We start from the raw sequence: 17,267 nt of genomic DNA, 5'->3' as shown, positions 1-17,267 counted from the left end.
GGTGGTGTAAGATATGGTATTTAGGTACAGGCATGGCTGTGGGGTTAAGAAGTTGGCTTACCAAGCACATAGTTTTGGTGGACAGAAGCTGAAAGAAACCTGTTGTAACTGTCTTCCAATAAGCAGTTACAAATTTCCAATCTTTCATGAAAAACATGTCTGGCCTTAGGGGAAGTATTACCTTGAAAACAAATGATGTGTTAGCAACGAGAAGGGCATCTGTTTTGTAGAAAACCTGCCTCTGAATTGTTTCTCATTCATGCAAGTCTATAGAAAAGATTAAAATGCTAATGGAGTATGATAGATGAGATGAAGGTGCTTGGCAGTGCTTCAATGACATATTTAGATGTACAAACAAATTCAGTTACTTTAGAATTTATCATAGTCCCAGGTACCCCATTAATTGTACCTATATTATGATAGTAAGGAGATTGCTAATTCAGGTGAAGGAGGCTCATGGGATTGAATTCATATATTGGTGTTAGACCAATCATTCATTACATGAATATTTTTATTTTGAAATGGCTGTAGCCAAGCAAACTATAAAAGCAAAATTAGAAGTTGTAAAAGAGTCTCACAAGTTTTAATTTTAATAAAAGTTTTATTTCAATGAAACATGGAGGGGGATTGTGTAATTTACAGCATGAGACAGACAGTCTAGAAGAAATTAAAAATACATGAACCTATGAAAAAATATATATAATACACTAGTCTTGAGGGCTATCTGCCTTCTGGTCATCCTGTCCAGAGCCATCTTTACCCCCTGACTGGGACGAAGACCTGCTGTATGACCGAGACCTGGAAAGAGAAAAAGATACAGTAGTTAAATCTTAAATGCACAAAGAAAGGAAACTTTCAATGAACTGTCATGACACACAACGAAAGAATTTGTGATCAGTTTATGTTAGTACCTGAGTGTGTGGTCCTTCTGGTCGCCAGATACAGACCTACGTGGAGATGGGCTGCTTCTTCTGCGATCATAAGACCTTGATCTGCTGCGAGAACGACTGTAAGACCTACAATAAAGGAAACAATGAGAGCAATCAGAAAGCTTTGTTTTAAATGGTAAACTTTTACTACTGTTAGATTTACCAACCCACCTATTGCTAGGGTACCTGAGGACATTCACATTTTCCTATTCATATTTAAATCAAACCATCAACCATAAATCTTACTTTATTGTACACTGAGCAATATTTTTACAAAAATTTTAGGTTGTCAATTGTTTTCCGTATTCTAACCAATCTAGCCTTCACTATTACAGCGTTGAATGCTTTAAATTAATAAACTCTAAATTCAATAAAGTGACCAAAGTTGATTTTCAAATACAGCAATTAAAATATTCAAAATAATATAGACCCAATTAATCGTTCTCATAAATCAAAACCCATTTACTATTTACTGCTATTCCAATTCAAGTGTACCTTGTAATTACAAAAAATTTAAAAGGAAAAAAGAGGAACAGAAATCAAATTCAACTGAACGGTTTTACCGTTATTCTAATATTGGTTAATAACGATGATATTTAAACAAAATTTTAAATAACTCCATATTTTAGATCCTACTTGATAATTTCGAGGCTGAAAATTTCAGATTTTTTTCTTTTACATATTTAAACCATTATTTTAATATTAATTAGCTTAATTATGTAGCTTAATTCAAAGAGGAACAGTATTTTTGGCTAAAAATAGAGTAATTAAAGGGTTAAAATTACATGTTTGTCATATACTTAGCTGGTTTCTTCCCTAGAGATAACCAAATGACCTAAGAGAATAGGTTGACCACAACCCCAAAAGTGGTAGGAGCTAATTACAGTAATGCATTTATTACAGTGGTCTAAAGGACCAAAGGAATAAAATTACAACCTACCTATGTCTGCGTGGAGATCTGCTTCGACTACGTCGACTACAAAAACAAAATATTTTAAGCAGAATAATTCAGTAAATTTAGAAGTGAGAAGCATTATCACCAACTACATTAAGATAATTCACCAGCCAATACATAAAAATATATTTATTCATTCAAATCTTGCATGAAATAGAAAGTTACTTTGAAGAACCCATATCTCATACACAGAAGTAGCTTCAACTCTAGCTGTCAGTTTTTTGATAAGCAAATAACTTTACACCATTATCACCACCACCAATCCCTCGTTGAAAAAGAAACTGATTACCATCTTTTTACTATTTTACATTTTCCATGCTAGGATAGTTTATTCATATGACCAAGATTATGAATCCTAAGTAGGAGCAGATTATTATCATCATCATTATTTATGAAACGGCTTGCACAGAAACCATGACATGAGTAATAATCTAAACTGTTGACAATGAGATCAGTAAACAATTTGTTAACTTCAGTCATTTTGCTTCATAAGTAAATTCTTACAATACCTACCTTTTCCTAGTGCTGCCACCATTAGGGCTCCTTGAACGAGATCTGTAAGAAGAAATTAAGGGTAGATTAGAGAATGGCCCACACACACACAAATTCCAATTAAAAGTTTCAAACACTTCCTCAACCTCACATACCGCACAGCAGTCCTGACAAAAATATACCCTCTCCCTCCCATAGTTGGCATTTTTTATCATTTTAAGTTCACTTACCTTGGACTCCTACTTCTTGATCTGTAACCTCGTCTGCTGCCTCGTCTGTCATAATAATCATCATAGTAACGACTACGATATGGTGATAATGAACTGCGTCTCATTTTTTCTTTGTTTCTCATTTGTGATGGTGCTAAAGTTAAAAAAAAAAAAAATTTACATCCAGTTTCAGTTATACAACTGCAACAACTCTTACATACTAGCAATCCCACAGTAACCACCATTCATAGCAGTGATGCAAGAACATGTTATAAGCATTACCAATTGCACAATTTGTCACAGCCAATACACCAGAGCTTGTATCATTGGAGAAAAGAATTGGAATTTATATAGCTTTATGTGCCTTGTCCAAGACAACAGTCAGACAAATGGAGTTTTTTTGGTTGACTGATTTGTTAGAAATAGCAACCAAACCACATCCTACAGTTTAACAAAAAGGCAAAGGCATGAAAAGCCACATTCACAATGTAGTCCTGCATACACAGTCCGAAAAAAGAGCTGATCACAACTTTGACCAGAGGCCCATTGAATCAGGACTGACCTGGGCTAAAACTACAGGTAAATATAACATCGCATATCAGCTTGCAGCTTAGAAAACGATGAAGCAAGTTGACCATAGGTCCATTGGATCAGGAATGACCTGGGCTAAAAATAATATAGTTAAATATAATATTGCATATCAGAAAACAATGAAATAAGTCATACTTACTTTTTCTGTCTCCTCTTGCAAATTCTATCTGTAGGTTCTTCCCATAAAAGTTACTGGCATCAAGGTGGTACAATGCATCATCAGCATCTCTAGGGTCTTCAAATGTATCTTTTGTTAAGGATAAACTTGCTTGGCAAGTTTAAAATTCCATAAGGATTTAGAATGTGAATCAACCACATTTGTGTCATACCAGTGAATTGCCGTCCTGTTAAAATATCAAGTCTCCTACATACATACTAAAAGTAAAACTCAGCAGCCGTTCACTCCCTCCCGTCATTTTAGCAAGACCATATCATCACCAATGCCCAATTAAAAACCAGTACTTGTTTAAAGGATACAAGTTGATTAACTTGAAATTCTCATTTATTCAAATTTTAACATTTTCTATAGGAAGGGTCAAAGCCCCAAACTCGTAATTAAAGGAACACTACAGATGGAAATCCAAAGCCTGAAGGGGGTAACTATTTTTAATAGAGACGAGCAAAAAGCACATTTCGTTCAGCAAAACTGAATTTATTACGAGACCTGCTGGTTTCAGTAAACATTGAAGAAAAACCAAATTTACACTTCAAATTTTCTGCAAGTGAAAAGTCATTATTTTAACAGTCACTAGTAAACAATAGTCTACCAGTATCAAACAATACATTGTTTTTTTAAAAAAAAGGAAACAATCTTGTTTTAAACTGTAAAAATATTCTACACGTACCCAAAATGAAATCTGAATCTATTTAAATCCAGTTGTCAAGCTAATTAATTAATGTCACAAATAAAAATTATAGAAGGGAGAAAATTTGCTTCATTAAAGCCCAAGTAGGTGTACTTTTGTCAAAGAGAGACACTACAAAATATCCTCCCAAAACAATTACAAAACTTTAGCTCAATTGGATAATTTCTTAATCTTAATCCTCCATCTTCCCTGAAGTTTAATTTAAGAGAAGTTGCTACAATCACTTACACATTTACTAAGAAAGGATTTTTACCAGTTTATACATTAGCCCAGATTTTAAACACAATCACTATATAATATACCATTTTTGTCTTATTATTACCAGTAGCAACTCCCCTTAACAGGGGCAATTTAAATGATTTTTTTTGTAAGATGGGATAGAAAGCAAAACCCCCACCTGAACAGAAAACTTGTCAGATGATCCAGCCACAGCTGTAAATAATGAAGTAATTGCATGTCTGGATATTATATCTTCAAACTCTTGACTTGCTTGAAACTTGCTATTTTCTGAATCTTGTCTTGTATTGGGACAGTAAACCAACAGCACTAGACTTCCCGACATCTTCGATGCCTCTGGCATGAACCTCCAACCATTACAACTTTGTAGTTTTTCGGTATCTGTAGTACTTGCATACCATGCATCGCTAGCTCTTTGCTCAAAGCTTGAGGGGAACATTTGCCCATTTTGTTTGTCTGTCCATTGCTCTTGCTAAGGTTAACCTTGACCACTTAGGAGGCGAGCCTTGTTAGTATTTATCTTTACTTGAGCTCTAATAAAAAGAAACGAAAGACTGGCATAAAAATTTGATCATACCAAAACATTTTTATTACAAACATTACAAAAGGTAAAAGGATTGCTTCTAAATACAGAGGGATGGGAAATACAATTATAATTTAATAAGTTCAAGGACTTAATATTCCAGTTAATAGAATTTTTTTATAAAGGAATTTTTAGATAGAATTGGGGAAGCTAATGATGCAAGTAGTGAGTACTTGTACAGATTAAATACTTTATTTCTTTTACTAGATTAAATCAGGAGCTTTGGTGTTGCATATCAAATATCAAGATTGAAAATTCAGAAAATACATTTAACAAGCTTTTTAGAATATTATTCAAGAGCTAAAACCTTTCCCAAATTTCAAGAGTTGTATTTCAGTTTGGAAGTGAAACCATTAACCAGACATGCATTAATTTGACAATACAATTTAGAAATCCAGTTTATTAGCACTATCTTTTTCTTTCTTTAAGTCTCAGACATTTTTTAATACATTAAGATGTACACACAAACTAAGGGGGGGAAAAGTGCTGGTGGGAGTGATAGCAAGAAAAATCATTTCATAATAATCAGTTCTGCAGATTTTCCAAGAAGAAAATCAGGAAATAATAAAAAAAGACTACATCTCAACAACTCATTGTACAGTGCATTCAATGAAGTTTGGTATTGTAGTTTAATATACTCCAATTGGAGTGTCTAATAAGACTCATCTGGACAGTGTAAAACAAAAACCCTCAGCAGCCTAAAGAGGTTTGAGAATTAAAATTTGACAACACAGAATTTTCCAAGGCCATTTAAGTGATAGAGAAAAATAAAATATTTGACCTATCCATCATAAATTTAATGGAAAGATTAAATATTTCTCAAAAGAAAACTACAAAGAAAGAAAAAAATAGCATCAAATAGCTGTGATGTTTAAACTGGATCAAAAATATTGCTGTCAGTGCTACTGAAAAGGATATTGAATGTAGGCAAAACCTCTTGATCTTCTTGTGTAATAATCCACTGGAACATACACATCAGTTACAGGTCCATATTTGCCAAATAAACTTCGCAAGTCTTCGGGTCTATTAATATAGAAAAAGTACTGTGTTTTGCAAATACCCCTTTTAGAAATTATAGATATATAGATATATATATATATATTTGAATATACATATATAGATATATATGTTACTACATCGAGTAGTCAACAAGGATATCATACAGGGCCCGACTCTAACCTCTTGTATAAATAGAGGTTTAAGGCTGTCATTACAGATTTGGACAGATATATATGTATGTATGTGTGTGTGTGTGTATATATATATATACACATACATACATATATAGCTTGATTAAACCTACCTATTCTACAACAGCACACTTCAAGTAATATCACAGATCTACCAGTGTAGCACAAATACTCAAGTGTTGTATGCCACTGGTTACAAGGAAATACAAGTACTATTTTAAGTTATCAAAAACTTTGTAAACAAATAGTAAAAACTATGCAGTAAAGATCTACATCCATGATAGCTATTTTTTGTGAAAAAGAGCTAACTCCCACTTCCTTAAGAGAAGAATCTAAGAAATTTAAATTACTAACTACTCAGTTTAAACAGAAGGTAGTATATTTAGCTACCTCAACTGAAAGGACTATTTAAAATCCTTTTTTTTTACCTTTTTTTTTTAAAAAAAAAGGAGGCAACAAGAACACAACAAACTGTTTTAACAATCAGTTATGCAGCTATGTTAAATTCAAGCAATGGGGATAGGGTATGGAGGCTACTTGGACCTTTAACAATACAAATATGAGCTACAGATTACATTACAATTTTACAATATTCAAATCAGAGTTATGTGGAATGCTAGTTTAGATTCTGCTCAAAAATTACTGTGGGAGAAAAAGCTTTTCTATTTATTGTTAGTTTGTTAACCCTAAAACTTTTTCTGTCAAGAAAGAGTTTTGGTTTTTAAAAAATTGAAAGTATTCTACAAAGATCATTCACTGGATACAAAGCCATATATAAGCAGCAAGGGAAACGGGGAAGCACATGACTTAGCAGAAGAGTAAACACAAATATAGATAATCAAAATGTGTAACAAATCCAACAGAAGCATAAGTCAAAAGTGGAAGAACAAGAGGAAATATCAAACTTTATTCCTCCATTATCTCAGCCAGATCTAATCAACATAAAATGTTTCAGCTACTGAGGAAGATTAGCAAAAACTGTTAGCCTCAAACAAGCCACATCTCTTTTAACTCTTTAGCATTTGAACAGGCCATCCAGCCCAAATTTTCTGTTTTATGCTCAAACCAGCTAGATTTGGCCTCTCACACCTACCCAACAATATCATTCTAAAAGTAAACAATCACATCATCAAAATCTCAGTTATAAAATGCACAATTCAAACCAGAGTGAATAAAAAGGCATACATTTATCAGAGTAATACGAACACTAAAAGGTTAAACTACTTTCTCGTGAACGGGTCATAGAGAATCACCTTTAGGTTTTTGTTCAGACTATTCAGAAACCTTACCGCATTATTTGTTCCAATGCAAAAATTATGATTTAGAGAGAATATATTTTCAAGGATTTTCCAATCAATGGAGGTTATTAAGAGACTGAACAAAAAAAAAATCAGTTCTTTATCCAGATTTTTCCTCATCATTTTAAAGTCCACTATTCCATACTCGCATGAGTCAGATGGAGTTTGTAGAGGTAGATTTTCAGTGGTCAAATGCCCTTCTGCTACCAACACCTTACCTGTTTCCAGACAAACTAATATTTCCCTCTAGTCAGAACATGCTTTTTTTTTTTAAAGAGAATTGGAAACAACCCTGCTTATATAATGACACATATACTAACACTGCATGATGTCAAGACAAGGAGAATATACCCACACACATAAGCTGAGTTGCTTTCAGATTCCCTCTAGAGATAAGATTTTAGTTGTCCAGAGATATAATAAAATACACCTGCCCTAAAGTGCCCAGGCAATGGGTTTAAATCCGAAACCAGTTAGGAAGTGAACTTAACCACACAACTATGCCTGCATCTACAAAGAGCAGACATAAAATGATTAGGATGCCATCTAATTGTTGCATATAAACAATGAACCAAGAAAACCTGTATAGATTACTCTGTTCATTGTATCTCCTTACAGTAAACTAATCTTTTTGGGAGATTGTTTTTCATATATTTAAGGAACACCTTTCTCACAGCTCCATGATTAAATATATACACAATTTTCTCTCTCATAAACAGTAAAATAAATGGATCTGTTGGATTTAATAAAGCACATTCTAATTGTTTAATCAATAGAACAGCCAGCTGATTGAATTCTAAGTGTAAATGATTGACTATACTTCAAACACGCATATGTTAATGCAACCATCAGACTCAATGGGACACTATGTAGCAAGGATGGCCCTTTGAATTACAAGTACAGTCCATCTAATGGGATTCCACAGCTTCCAACTCCTTAATTTCACTCACAAGCCATGGCTAAAAAGTGCTAACCCAATATCTGGACAATACGGTAAAATTAGGAATTGCAGGAGCATGAAACGTTCTACTACACTTCATATACTCCAAGTTGTACTTCCTGTCCCTCACACATTTTTGCTATGCATGCACACTACCCTATCTCACATATACTCTCTTTTTCTCTATATTTTGAAGAATCAATAAACAAAGCATCTGTCTTATACAGGGCTTGTTTTTTCTTTCTGCCCATCTCTTTCTGGAAAAGATTCACTGCAATCAAACCTAAAGGATAGGCACCACCAGGTCTACTAATGCAGAAGACATGCTTTCGTGACAACTACATCAGTTATTGAGAGCCCATGGCAAGGCACATATACACGTGTATGTGAGCATGTATATGTATACAAATACATTAATATACTTGTGTATATATGTACATAGATAAGCTGAAATTTTATGTCAATTACTGTTTTTGTATTTTACCAATTTTCAAACATTCAGTCTAAGAAAAACAATGTATTTATATACACAACAGAACCCTTGAAACAAAACATTTTGAAGTCAGTAGGGAAGGTTGAGAGTAGCTGTCTGTAGTAAATAATACATTTGGCAACAATATGGAGAGAAAATGAAACCAGTTAGTTTGGGATGAGCTCAGTGGTGAATGAACGAGGGGCCTAGTTTGGCAGAATGTACGATTGTTGCCTTGATTTCATAGACACAAAGTCACAATCATTGGCTATTGAAACTTATTTCAACAGTACCAATTTGAGAAGAAAAAAAGAGGACGAGACATCAGAAGTCTGCAGAAAAAAAACATGAAAGATTATTTTAATTATAAACATATATCTTATGTATGTGTTTGTATACAGAAAGAAGCTGTGTTCTGTATGTTGAAAGTGACAAAAAAAGGGCATCAGTAGCATTTTATGTTTAATTTTCCATGCTGGCATGGGCTGGGAGGTTTTTCTGAAACACTTTACAACAGAATATCCTTCCAAACAACGCTTCTTGCAGAGTGATACAATGTACCTTCACTAAAACGTGTGCCCACACAGGTATATGCATAATTATTGAAGCAAGCATGTAAGAAGTTTACTTCTCAACTAAATGGTTTCCAGTTTACTCTCCACTACACAGCACTTGAAGCGTCTTCTGCTGAAGGCCCAAGCCAAACAACACCTCACAAATGCAGTTAGTAGACAGAAACTGTAGGACTTTCCTGTTGGTATCATGGAGGCCTTTTAGGCAATTTTTCCACAAATAGATGTCCTTTCCATTGTTAACTCACTTATTTCCAAGTAAGCAATTACTTCCTTTGTTCTTTTGAACAAGGATTCATTTCAAATAGACATCTCTTTGCAGCAGACGTAAACAGACATATACAGTGACATTCTTCATGCAGTGTGCAGACAACCAGGCATATTTACATGACATGTAAACAATGGCAATGTTTATATAGTGATGTCATATATGCAGTTTTGCAAACTATGGCAAGACAATCACTCATAGGTGCATGTGTACTAGCAACAAAAGCAACTAGTCAAAAAATTTGCTTCAATAACCCTTTGCTCGAATCAAAGACGAAAAATTGGTGTTAAAACAATGATAGGAATTTCATGGTAAATTGTTCCATGCATTTTTTCCACCCGTCTTCAGTGCTAGAGCAGGAACCCTAAATCACACACACACACAGCCTGCTTGTCAAATCTCAATCACAAGCTTTAGTCAATCCAATGCTATGCAAGAAAACATTTGCCCAAATTGGTACACTGGCTTAGAATCTGGAGTCACATGATTATGAAGGTTACTTTTGACCACACCATCTGGCCTTCTAAGATACACATTTCAAACCAGTAGTCCAATACTATATCTTGCTACAATTTTTTGCTATGCCTAGCTTAGCGTTCTGTTGTTAGTATAGTTATATTTATTCTCAGTTCTAGAAGTTTACTATTCTTCATTCTTCAAATCTGGGCCAACCAAGCCTGCTGTGTTGAAGGAATAGTCTGAAGGAATCTTTTCACATCATTTCCTGCCACACATATTCTTTAGCACAGATGCTAAGTAAGCATTTTTTCCCCCCACACTGATGCTGTAAACATCTTTGTTTTTGCTATCATATAAAGTACGGGTTCATAAACAGAAGCAATCTTCATTGCATGAAAGATAAACAATACTATTTTACAAAGTTAGCCAATGATTTGTGACTAATATAATTTAGCTTTCTGTTAATTAATGGTAAATGTGGAGCCCAGATAAATGAACTGCTAGATAATACCTGGAGAGCAATATCATAGTTGAATTACAGAATCTACCAGATGTTAATCTTTTCTCAATCACCTTGGATACTTGACATCTGAAGTAGGAAGGTTATTAACTCTATGTAGCACACAGCAGTACCTATCATCTATGTGGACTGCTCTAAATTTGGTTGTTACAATCCCAGACAGTTATATTGAACAAATTTCAATATTGAATTAGATTAGTAAACATACATCACTGCAAGTGATGTATGGCAATAATTATTAACATAAAACTGTCAATGTCCTGCAACCTGTTGGGTTTCTACAACCTGAGGGCAACCAAAACTCCTACATAAACCTATCATGACTAAAAAATAGAGTAGAGAAAATGCTTCTTAGTAATTCTCTGATTTGCTACATAAAAAACATGATGTTAATGTCAATATACTTCTGACAGGACCAAGTTCCTGATATATCTAATTAGCAAGCTGCTGCCATCTGGTCAAATCAATTCTTAACCATTAATTGAAAAGTAAATGCTAAAGTAAAATTTATATCAAATCTAAAAAACCTGGGATGCTTGTTCCATGCATTTGCAGAGTTACACAAGGACTTTCTGTGCACACTTAGTTCATGGCGGATATATTTCGTAATGGTTACCAATTTCAAATTCTCATACCTTGCAAACTGTTTCAGAAAATATTTTTCATATAGATATACACATTTTTATGTATAAAAATAAGGTGGGGGCACAAGCAGGCCCTTTTGTACACTTATGGAAAATTTATATATTACTGTGTAAAATTCATGTCTACCAAACAGTAACAGTTAGAATTAACATCTAAAATATAATATTAATTTGCACAGCACCATGAAACCATGATCTGGTTAAGAAAAAGAATTATTTTTCAGTCTTGTTTAAGTTTAGGTTCTAGAATTTTTCAACAGTTTATTTGGCTTATTTTGAGTGCCTTGAAGACAGATTTAGCAGTTTCTCTTCAACAGGTTACTTGATTACTTGCCAACTTTCAACAGCTGAGTTTTTTTGGACAAGGCAGTTATACACTGTCAAGAGCTTAGTTTTGCAATCAACTCAGTTTAAAAGTAATTTCAAATTTGCAGTGAGTGTGCAGCATGTTAAAAGTATTAACATTTTAATGTTAATATCTGGGTTACATAAGTGGCATTACAACAAATCAGTACATTTGTCTTGCAACATATCCAATGTTATATATCTGAAAATACCACCCATACAAAATTAAATACAAAGGATGTATTATTTTTATGGTTCCACCAACAGCATGGATCCGCAATATTAAATAAGAATTTTACAGGACAATCTATACATAACATTTTGTTATCTCCACATTCAAATTTAATTTAAATAATTTTATCCTCCACCAATAAAGCAGTTCTTACTATCCTTAGCAGGTGCTATAAAAGCAGTAAAACCTCTCTAGCACCACACTATTGAATAATATTGTCCTAAAAAAAAAAAAAAACAGGGTGGTCATAGCCAAGATGCCTTTGATCAGTTGGATCCAGAGCTAAATTGAGGATAAACAATTTTTTTCTGCAACCAATTCATTAATAGCATCAATACTCTTGAATTATTAACATCCTATACTGTTTGCCCACTTCTACAAAATTTGTAGAAAAGAAATTCATAAGCCATTATTTTTGTTGTTGGTATGTAGCTAAATTACTAGGTCTTTGGATTTATTTGTACAACCTGGATTGGCTATTTCTCTGACCTCCAGAAGCCTTCTGTGGCAAATTACGAAGGCACTGCAATTTGTCAGCCAATGCCAACAGCACAAAGAGACATTAAAGCCATGTAGATAATGACTAAAACCTAAAACATGAAATCTTTTAAGAAATACAGCTAAATTTTTTTTTTTTTTTTGTAATTTTCACATTTCCTAAAGTGAATTGAGTTTTAAAAACGAAAACATCCTTTTTAACTGCCTGGATTTGTTTAAAGTTAGCATCTACTTCTAATGTTCACTTTTTCCATATACTTCAAGAGTGAATATCCTTCCTGTCACCAACCCTTACTTGTTCCAAGATAAAAAAAAAAGTTCTTCACACACCAAACTGCCGGGCTGTTGATCGTATTTTATGCACATGCACGCATACAGACTTCCATGGCTATAGACTTGTCCAAGGCACCACGCAAAAAGAATCATCCAAACCCCTGCAGTTGCAAAAAACTAAACCAGTCATGTCTGTATCAGCGTGTGCATGTGTGCACACAGACCAACAAGGTAGATTCTCTCATAACAATCTACTCAGAGATTGTGGACTGCTCCATTTTTCTAGAATTGAATATCAATAACCTTACTAGAAAAAGTTACCAGAATTCTAAAGCATGTACGGCAGTAAATGACCCTGTGTTCCTCATGTTCATGACAACCAGATATACATACTATAGCAGTAGTAGTAGTAGTATGGCTATTTCCTCGCTGGTGTTAAGCCTTCATGAGACAAGTTAGGACAAGTCACAAGCAAAGAAACGGTGGAAGGAGGAAGTGAAATAAAGGCAAGCGAAGTAGGGCGGGCAAGAAAAGTGAGGGAGAAAACAAAATGGACAGAGGCTATTCTGATATTTACTACTTTTTAAGATTACAGTTTGGATAGTTAAATTCAGAGCCATTAAAAGGAAATAATTATATGAATGCAAACTTTGGGATTTGAAAATGAAGAATTTTATAAAAAAAGTGTTGAATTTGTATTTTTAAAAAAATATCTTGGTTGAATGAATGGTCCCAAAAAAGGAATTTTAACCTTCCCATACCCAGTGATAACAGTTAACATTCGCATTTAATACTAAGAATCCTTGGAAATGATACCAATAATAAATTTAAGAAAAAAAAACATCCACACGTAAGTGGTGAATTTTGGTGCTTAGCCAACTTCCAGCCACATTTTTGTCACCTCGTCTTTTTTTTTTTTTTTTTTTGCTTGAAAAGGTATCTTCCCAGAGTTATTTCGAAACGTTCAGTGTGCGTCGAATAAATGCTTGTTTTATTTTGGGGATCAGTTACCTACATCACCTATATTTAAAAGGTATACTACACTAACACCAGTTCTACTAAGGGCTTCTTCATGAGAAGAGAAATCGAGTCTGCTCAGATTTTTTGTCCGTATATTAAACATTAATAGTATGTGTGCGTGTGCGCATTTACAATCACCACTACTAGGTAATAAGACTAAGTGATAGCTCGGCTTGATAGGAAAATTAGCTAAAAAAATCACCCTCAAATCAGAGTCTTTCAGAAAACAAAAACTCAGTCTGGTTGGTATATTTATTACCCTAATTTGGGCTGTATTGGAGGGTTACATGTATACAGAATCCGAGTAAATTTTCGATAGCGGGTGTTGAACTCCGAGAAAAAGTGTGGTGGTTCACTCATACGTTTGAAGCTAATGATTCAGATTCTCGCAAAGTGCGTTCCTTCCGGCAACAAATTTTAAGTACTTGAAAACACCAGTTTAGTAATAAACTTCGGATACTTTTTGTTCTTCGCCATATCTTCATAGTTTTAATGTTCACTTTTCCATGCTTGCATGGATCATTATATATTTTACACCCATCGTTACCTAAGTTTCGTATACACGTTCACACACATTCTTTTTTGCTTTTGCCCTCATAGCCAAAGCCATCCTGAAGCGTAACCTACATACATAGATACCACATATTTTCACACTCATTTACAGGGGGGAATTTAAAAAGGGTAAGAAATGCCAGCTTTCCCACTCAAGACTTGCGATGGTGGAGTATGCAACATGGAACTGAAACGGAACGAGGGGTGGAAAGTAGTAGCAACGTGTAATAAAGTGTCAGAGTCGAATATTCAGACATGAGGCATAATTACTTATTGATTCAGAATAGTAATATTAACCATATTAATTTTATATACATACAGACACGCAAACACACGCAATTGTCGTTAAATTTAGCGTTCCATATTAAAACCAGGAAGTACAAGCATTTTTTTTTTCTGTTTTAATGTAATTTAAAATGAATTTGCCAAATGAATTCAGGTTAAAAGAAGAAAAAAAACAATAGTTCCAGCAATTTATGAACAGCAGACACTGAAAATATTACGCCTGATAAATTTCTATAACCCCCACCCCCAATAAATGAGAAGCGCCTACCCCCACTACCATCTTGTAACGACATTTAGATCGCCTTCAGTGTTTGAATTTACGCAAATCGATTTTTTTTTTTTTTTTTTTTTTTGGTTTCCTAAATTATTTCGCCACTAAGCAACAATATTGCACTTCGATATGTGCGTTTATTTTATAAAAATCGTAATATCTATTTAACGCTGCTTTCATAAACTAAAACGTTCGTCGATTATTCAAAACCATTTCCATATCAGACCTGCCCGAGGCCACCGCTGCTGCTTCTAAGAGAAAACTACTACTTCAATAAAATATAACATCTATTTTTTTTTTTTTATAAGTGTTTTGAAAATTATGCATAAAAAAAAAAAACAGCTAAATAGCTAATGAATGCAACGTTAGTTCAATAAATCTTTCGAAATTCTTACTTTGAAAAAGCTGAGGTAGTTAATTATTCTCTATTACAAATATGGTCAGAAAATGTATTAAAACGACTCCATTAACCCTTTCAACAGAAAATCTGAGACCACGTTTGTGATGTAAAAACCTCTCGTCTTTTTTTCTTTCTTAAATGTTCATATTCAAATTAAAACCTATCAGTTTAAGAAAACCAGCTTAATGAAAAAACGGACAATGTTGGTTATTTTCTCCAAAATAATCTTTCCCATTTTTTTTTTTTTTAAATTTTTAACTAATTGAAAATGTGGTTACCGAAGAATTCGTTGAATTCATTTAAAACCAAATCACAAAGACAATAGATGTGGCGAAGTAATTGTTAAAATTAATCATATGAGCAGAATGAATGTTTTTGTTTTAAAAAGAAAATCCATTCTGAAAAACAAACAAAACAACCATTCGCCGTTTCGTGACTCCAACTTCATCATTAACCACCACCACCACAATTATCAACATGGTGGGGGGAGGGAGAAATTCCTAGATGCCCATAAAATAAATTTATATTGTTCAAGCAATTAAATTATTCACACGTGTTAACCTTTAGTTACTTGGCTCGCATTTTAACAATATAAATTGAAAACTGCGTCATCGAACCAACATGAAAAAAAAACTTTATATATAAATATACACGCACACATTTTAAATATATATACACGCACACATTTTAAATATATATACACGCAGTTTATGCGGGTGAAAACGAAAGAAAGCCTATAAGGAAATATATATACTTACACGCGCACATTTCATCCCTACACAAACACATTTTATATTATATATACACACGCACACATATAAACATCGTATCTAATATAAAAACAAAAACTTTAAAATTTGCTTCTTTCTCTTTAATTTCCATAGCCAAAATATCGTCGTGCGGCTAGTGTTTAGTATTAAATTTCCACCCAACACCCCCACTCCATTGAAAAAATCTCCACCGATAATATTAAACGGAAAGATAAGTAATGTCGACATGATAAAGTGAAGCGCATAAATTAGAGCGGGAAGTCAACCCCGTCAGAAAAACATTTTGTTTTGGAAGAAACAAAACCCCTAGAAGGAAGAAAGCATATACCATGAGACAGACAACATAATAAGTGATAAATGAATAGATCACAACTTCTTCATATTCTCGTCAGAAAAAGAGGGATTCTGAAACAAAAATACCGGCTACATGAGAAAAATATTAAGACATTCGTCGCTGTAGCCTTCCTCTTTCATTCACTCTCTTCGGTGTCTTAATTCATTCTCCTGTAAGAACCGTATATGAACCTTCAAGTTTTAACCTCAGATATAAACGAACTCACCTCGTTCCTTCGGGAACATTTCGTACATAGAGGGAAGTGTTTGGAGGCCGAGAGTAGCGCGACATTTTCCCCGTAAAAGCCAAAGCCGTGGTATGAACTAACAATGGCGCCGTCAAGAATTCTACATCCACGCATGCGCACTAAACCATCCGGCTTTATTGTCCTCATGGCGGGCAACGAAGAATTATATTTTTTTACTTCACATTTTTATGCGCACGTTACTTTAGATAAATGAATGAATAGATAAATTATAACCACTTATAAACATAAACATCATTACGATTTGAGGAGGCTAGTAATTTCTTAACAAGAAGCAATATCTGAGGTGTCGAGGATAGAATAAATTTTTAATATTTCGAATAGCGTTCAATTAGTGGAATGGCATAAACGCTGTAGAATTATAAATTCTGCAGCGTTTAACAATTCATGTTGCAGCTGTTTACAGCAGTGAATTACACCGTCTTGTGCTAATTTCGTTCAAAAAGGTAGTTGAATGCATTGGCCCCAGACGCTGGACAGAAAATTATACCACACTATGGTATCTGCTTGCAGTGTTGTTTGTACTTGACTGTTAACCACATACGCTATATAGAAAACTATCCAGCTAGGTGGATTGAACTGTTCAGAGTTTACTATCTTTTACATAGACAATACAGTGCCATCTGCTCCTTGCACTAGCTTATAGCCTTCACCTCATACTCTTGAATATTTGTTACATTGATTTTGATTTCTTCATTAAAGTCAGGGTGGTAATAAAAGTAAAATGAATTTGCTTGGATTCAATGTCAGAAACAAGAGAAGAAACCAAATTATTGTAATATGTTTGCTTAAGTACT

The 17,267-nt window shown here is 33.9% G+C and overlaps 1 protein-coding gene across 2 annotated transcripts; it reads right to left on the bottom strand.

Annotated features, from left to right (window-relative positions):
- Positions 1-581: 581 nt before the first annotated feature.
- On the bottom strand, positions 582-16,587 carry LOC115218784 (serine/arginine-rich splicing factor 12). Of its 2 annotated transcripts, XM_029788714.2 has the most exons (8): positions 16,432-16,587; positions 5,781-5,885; positions 3,316-3,419; positions 2,607-2,739; positions 2,398-2,439; positions 1,870-1,905; positions 912-1,016; positions 582-798 (listed from the first exon to the last, which is right to left on the bottom strand). In XM_029788714.2, exons 1-8 carry the CDS (start codon positions 16,494-16,496, stop codon positions 708-710), a joined length of 681 nt encoding a protein of 226 aa, XP_029644574.1. In that variant the 5' UTR covers positions 16,497-16,587; the 3' UTR covers positions 582-707. The 2 variants fall into 2 exon arrangements, with proteins under 2 accessions (XP_029644574.1, XP_029644575.1); XM_029788715.2 differs by lacking the exon at positions 1,870-1,905.
- Between the last annotated feature and the right edge of the window lie 680 nt (positions 16,588-17,267).

The sequence above is a fragment of the Octopus sinensis genome, linkage group LG14 (genome assembly GCF_006345805.1).
Source record: "Octopus sinensis linkage group LG14, ASM634580v1, whole genome shotgun sequence".
Taxonomy (NCBI): Eukaryota; Metazoa; Mollusca; class Cephalopoda; order Octopoda; family Octopodidae; genus Octopus; species Octopus sinensis.
This window is presented reverse-complemented; position numbering and strand designations above follow the sequence as displayed.